This window comes from Cibotium barometz, chromosome 6 (genome assembly GCF_041138505.1).
Source record: "Cibotium barometz isolate CiBa-2024 chromosome 6, ASM4113850v1, whole genome shotgun sequence".
NCBI lineage: Eukaryota > Viridiplantae > Streptophyta > Polypodiopsida > Cyatheales > Cibotiaceae > Cibotium > Cibotium barometz.
The window spans coordinates 16,924,441-16,929,906 of record NC_141051.1 but is presented as its reverse complement, the minus strand read 5'-3'; the positions used below and the strand labels follow the sequence as shown (position 1 = coordinate 16,929,906).

Here is a 5,466-nt window from a genome sequence, read left to right as displayed (position 1 = left end):
CTTAATTTTCTACATATTACATTTTTTAAAGTTTTTCTTAGGTATGAGAAATGCATTATTCATAAACTACTAACAATGACAAAGATCATAAATTACTTTTCACAAGACTCTATCATGTTAAAATATTTGCTGTTTATTCTTGCAATGGAGATGTAAATGAACAAGATAGGGTTATATATATTAGTATAAAGTGCTTAGAAAACCTTTCACAATCCTTATCAAATCCATACCAAAAAAAAAAACTTCATGTAGAGCACAATCATGCCAAAGATCTTTCTAGATTTTAGAACCCTTTTTTAACTCACTTTTTCGTTGGCTAGGATTGAGAAATGTTGGTTCTCAATTTTCATAGGTTTTGGTTAAATATAGTTATAATCCAAATGTATAGTATTTGGTTGTTTTATGATGGGGTCAAAACAAGTTATCTTCATGGGTTGTCTAGAGTGTTCGGGGAAGTAATTTGACACAAACATAAACATTTCTTCTTGAGATTTCATTTTATTGAAAGCTTGTAAGGAAAAAGAATGTAGATTATCAAATTTACACTACTTCTACTACCAACTGGAGTTTATCTAGGTTTCTTTTTGAGTTCACAGAAGTCGACAGTTTTGGAATTTCAACTAGCTTTGGGACGAGCTGAGACAAACCTCTGTAGAACACTGGTTGTATATATTTTGGCTTGGTTAAAGAGAGGTTTTGTGGCTGTGCCATTTGTGAGGGAAGAATTTCAAAAGTGAGTATAAGGGAAAATTCTTGATTTCAATTTAAAACAAGTACATGTGGCTCCGAGTAAGGTGTAATTGCACCATTAAAAAAAAGTAAAAAATACCCTCAAATATTGAGAGTGAAGTTTTAAAAATTGGTGGTTTTCAAGAGGTTTTAGTAATAATACACGTTACAAAATTCATATAAGATATTAAAAAATTACCGAGATGGAAGTTTTTCACCAATAAAACAAAAACTTATTTTCGATGGCGTGACTATCCTACGGACGTTGTGCATAAAGGGGTTGGGGAATCAGGATGATTCCTTTCACACTATCGAGGAGATGCCCATCCTAAAACGTGAAGTCCAAAGCCTTTGGAGAGGTACCCATGGTTGCACTACACAGTCTGACTACCATGGCAGAAAGGGGGTGCCGACCATCAAACCTTTTACGTCTTCTTCTTCTTCTTCTTCTTCTTTACAGCTATACGGAAATCGCATCAAGGGAGCGCACACAGAATCTCTCCTCATCAGAAAAAGAAGGGATCGGTTGGGTTTCGGGTTCTTGTGCTTGAAAGAAAGGGCATTGGTTGTTCAAGGGCGGCCCTGCCATTCCTCAGTGCTATCGAGGTTTCCTCAAAGGCCAGTAGCTGCAGTAGGCTTCAAAACAATGGAATTTAGCACGGTGCAGGTACACAATTAACCTTGTTTTTATTTTTATTAATCAGTGGCCCTCTCTCTCACACACACACGCACGCACCTGTACACACACACACACACACACACACACACACACACACACATACATACATACATATATATGTGTGTGTATATATCTATATATACATGTACATACATCTGTACAATCACATACATCTTTCTATTATACAAAAAGATGTATGTGACTCTGCAGATTTTTTGGCCTTCGGCCTTCCAAAAGGTAACCTAAGACCACCCAAAAGACTGATTCTTGAGCTGCCCCAAGCATGGGGTCAGATGACAAGAATGACTCTTATATAGGCTCCTTGGGAAGTCATACCAACTGGCCAACTGCGGGTTGGCCAGCTCCATGGACACATAAATATAAAAACCTTGCTGACCTGATCACACACACACACACACACACACATATATATAGATGTATATACATACACACACACACACACACACATATGTAAATATATACATATGTACACACACACACACACACACACACACACACACATAGAGAGAGAGATATTTCGCACTATAGGCACCAAGTGTGGCTTTTTCCTCTCTCCCCCTCCCAAGAACGAGAGCTCCCCTCTAGACTTTTGATCTCTTTCGAGGGATGTCCATATCTGGCTCCACTTTGGGGCAGTTCTGGAGTTAGCTTTTTCTGCAGACATTTCTTTTTTATGACTAATAAAGAATTTTTGTCTTTTGAAAATTATATCTTTTCTTGGAAAAAATAAAATTATATGTATATAAAATTATGACTTATAAAGAATCTTTTCTTAACTCTTTGCTTAACATGTAGTCAAGATGATCAAGTGTTGGCATGGGTTATTCAAACTTACACTGCAGGCTGAAATTGCTGAAGTCATGTCTGTTTTTTGGCAGGAACCTCTGCTTAAAGAAGTAAAGCAAGCATTAGATTCGCCTTTAGGGATGTACACTGCAGGCTGAAATTGCTGAAGTCATGTCTGTTTTTTGGCAGGAACCTCTGCTTAAAGATGTAGAGCAAGCATTAGGTTCGCCTTTAGGGATGCAGCCACAAGCACCCAATCAGAAGCCTCTGGTTGTGGTTATAAGTGGCCCAAGTGGTGTTGGAAAGGATGCTGTGATCAAGGTAACTCTATGGTTTGGTTATGTTCTCCATGGCATATCCTTTTCTTGAGCAGGAGTTCATTATGGTCATGTGACAACCTAGCATCCTTAGATCAGAGTTATCTTCTTGTCATCTAACAGAGACTTCAAGAAGTCAGGAATGAGATTTGTTTTGTGGTAACGGCCACGACACGAACAAAAAGGCCAGGAGAAGTTCATGGCAAGGATTATTTCTTCCTTACAAAGGAAGAGTTTGAATCAATGATTCATAATTGTGAGCTACTAGAATATGCAGTCGTGTATGGAGACTACAAGGGAATCCCTAAAGGACAGGTGGATGCCAAGCCTACTGTTTGTTGCCACCAAATTTGTATCCGAAAGTTCAGTTGCATCCTTACACACAAGGTTGTTTCTCCACAATTTTGCAGGTTAGAGAATGTCTTGCAAAAGGGTTTGATGTGGTTTTGCGGATAGATGTGCAAGGGGCTGCAACAGTGCGATCGATACTTGGATCTGGGGCTGTTTTCATTTTTCTGGTTGCTGAGACTGAAGCTGCCCTTGTTCAAAGGCTGATGGGGAGGAAAACTGAGACAAAAGATAAACTGCTGCTACGAATTGCTACGGCCAGAGAGGAATTGAAGCGCATGGATGAGTTCGACTATGTGGTTGTCAATGCCGACAATCAACTAGAAAAGACAGTCTCCTTGATTTGTCACATTATTGATGCTGAAAAAGCACGGGTACACCAAAGAGAAGCACTTCTTTGATGGGTTTCTGATTGTATGACCTTAATAAGGAACTGCTCTTCTATTGCTTTCAAGCCTCTTTTGTAGTTTATGGGGTTTTGAGTGGCATCTTATCTAATAAAGGAAGAAGGGAATAGAGTAAGTCTTTGGATTAACGAGTGCATGTGGGAATCATTATATTATTTTGAAGAGCATCTTTACACAATGGGGAAGGAAAGAGTAGAAATTTTTGGAATAACTAAGCATATGGGAAGCATTTTAAGAAGAGAGAAGAGATTTAATAGACACCCTTTTGTCCACACAAGCTAGATGATCATCTCTCGTGTATTGAGGGGACATCTAGGGTGCATGTGGTTAGTTGGCAGCACTACCCATGCTCTAACGAGATGCCAATGACATAAGAGGTAGTGCATTGGCGGCAATATGGGTATGCCAGCTTGATGGTGGGGGGTTGCAGCTTGTGGAGAAACATACTCCACGTGTATTATCACTTAACCTTTTACAGATCACATCTATCAACACACCCATTGTGCCAAGTGACTAGATGCTTGGAGAAATTTCCCATTGGTGTGGTTATCTCAATGTTACTGAGAACTACATGTTCCCGCCTTACCAGGAGATATAGTCTGAGTACTACTTTTCATAGCAGGTATAAATCTTTAATCATATTATTGTGTTGTAATAGATAGCTTTTAATTCATGTATATTTTATTGCACTTTTAGGTTGCTATTTTGGTGCAGCTATTATCATGCAAGGATCCAGGGATACACTTCGATGGAGTTGCTAGAGGCTCGCATCAATATCAAGGAGTACCATTTGTACAATAGCAATGATTTCTCACATTTTCACAACGTTGCTCTCCCTTCATGATGCATTTTTTAGTCACAAAAGCATCAATAGTGAATTTGGTCTAATGGATGTGGTGGTTAGTTTAAGTTTCCGAGGAAGTTCTATTGGCTATACAAGCGGTGCTCACAAATTCGAATTCAAGTTATTTGGAGCGTTTTCGAGACCGTAGCCATGGGAAGGGAGAGCATGACAGTGATGGTGCATGAATGAAGAAGTGCTTTTTACGACATCACCATCTTCAACACAATGCAATTCGGTTCAAACATGCACAAGTAGTGGAGCGGTGTACATGTGGCAACATAATCTCTTCTTATCCCTCATGTGATGTGAGGGTGGTGAGGATATATTTTTGGTGTGCAGACAGCAACATCGTGGATGGCTTGGTGGCATTCAACCTCCACATAGTTCTCCAGGCACTTTGGGCTTCCATTCCATTCGGAGCACCTCTTGCAAACAGCCTACTATCTTCACACGATGGTTTGCATGCTTTTGTGAAGCATGTATGGATGGTGACTTGGGGGAGTGTTGCATGTCTACATGGGTAGATCCTTGGATTGTGTGGGTGCTTACACCAGGGCATCTGATATGCATGTGATACCTATGGCACACTGTCCTCTAGAACGGAGCTGGCAAAAATGCAGAAGGAGATTCAAGAAAGGGAGGAGAGGCATAAGAAATACCCAGAAGTCAAGCATGGCATGATCCAAGACTTCTAGAATGAGAGCGTAACAGAGACCAAGGCCAGGAAAGCTTTAGAAAAGAAGTTAAAAAAGGCACGATAGTTCCTATGGGACTTGGCAGACCACGGATAACCCTCCTGGTAACGGGAAAGAAATCTCGTAATTCATAGAACAATTGGTGCCTTTAGCTACTCCTAGGTTTCTCCAGAGGTCACCCCACTTCTTTTTGTCGTTTCCTCTCTGGTGCTTTTCTTCCTTTGACCTTCTTGATGACTCACTTTTTTGGTTTCCTCACCTAATTCAGTGCCCTCTTTTTGGCTGTCAACCACCATCACCCGCATGCGGATTCTTGTCTTCCTTCTTCATTATCTAGCTGTAGGTGGGTGTGGATGCTTCCATGATGTCTTTCAAATTTTACAGCTAATCTTCCATGCACCAGCCATTTGTCACGAAGGTTTTAGTGAGGTAAGAGCTCTCGAGGGTGGCACATATATCACGAAAGAAAGATGCAGAAATTAGCTGTTGACTTTGCCATCGTGGCTGGACACAGACAGATTTATGGCTATTATGAGTGGGTTTGATACCTCCCATCCCAGAATGCTTTATGACAGAGTTTTTTCAGTGTGGCATGTTGAAGATTTTTTAACTTTTTTCTATTATTCCTCTACTTCGACAT

The 5,466-nt window shown here is 40.1% G+C and overlaps 1 protein-coding gene across 2 annotated transcripts; it reads left to right on the top strand.

Annotated features, from left to right (window-relative positions):
• Positions 1-1,018: 1,018 nt before the first annotated feature.
• Positions 1,019-3,415, top strand: LOC147637459 (guanylate kinase 2, chloroplastic/mitochondrial-like). Of its 2 annotated transcripts, XM_086799251.1 has the most exons (5): positions 1,019-1,396; positions 2,308-2,325; positions 2,405-2,536; positions 2,656-2,847; positions 2,943-3,415. In XM_086799251.1, exons 1-5 carry the CDS (start codon positions 1,049-1,051, stop codon positions 3,279-3,281), a joined length of 1,029 nt encoding a protein of 342 aa, XP_086655377.1. In that variant the 5' UTR covers positions 1,019-1,048; the 3' UTR covers positions 3,282-3,415. The 2 variants fall into 2 exon arrangements, with proteins under 2 accessions (XP_086655377.1, XP_086655378.1); XM_086799252.1 differs by lacking the exon at positions 2,308-2,325.
• The last annotated feature ends 2,051 nt before the right edge of the window (positions 3,416-5,466 follow it).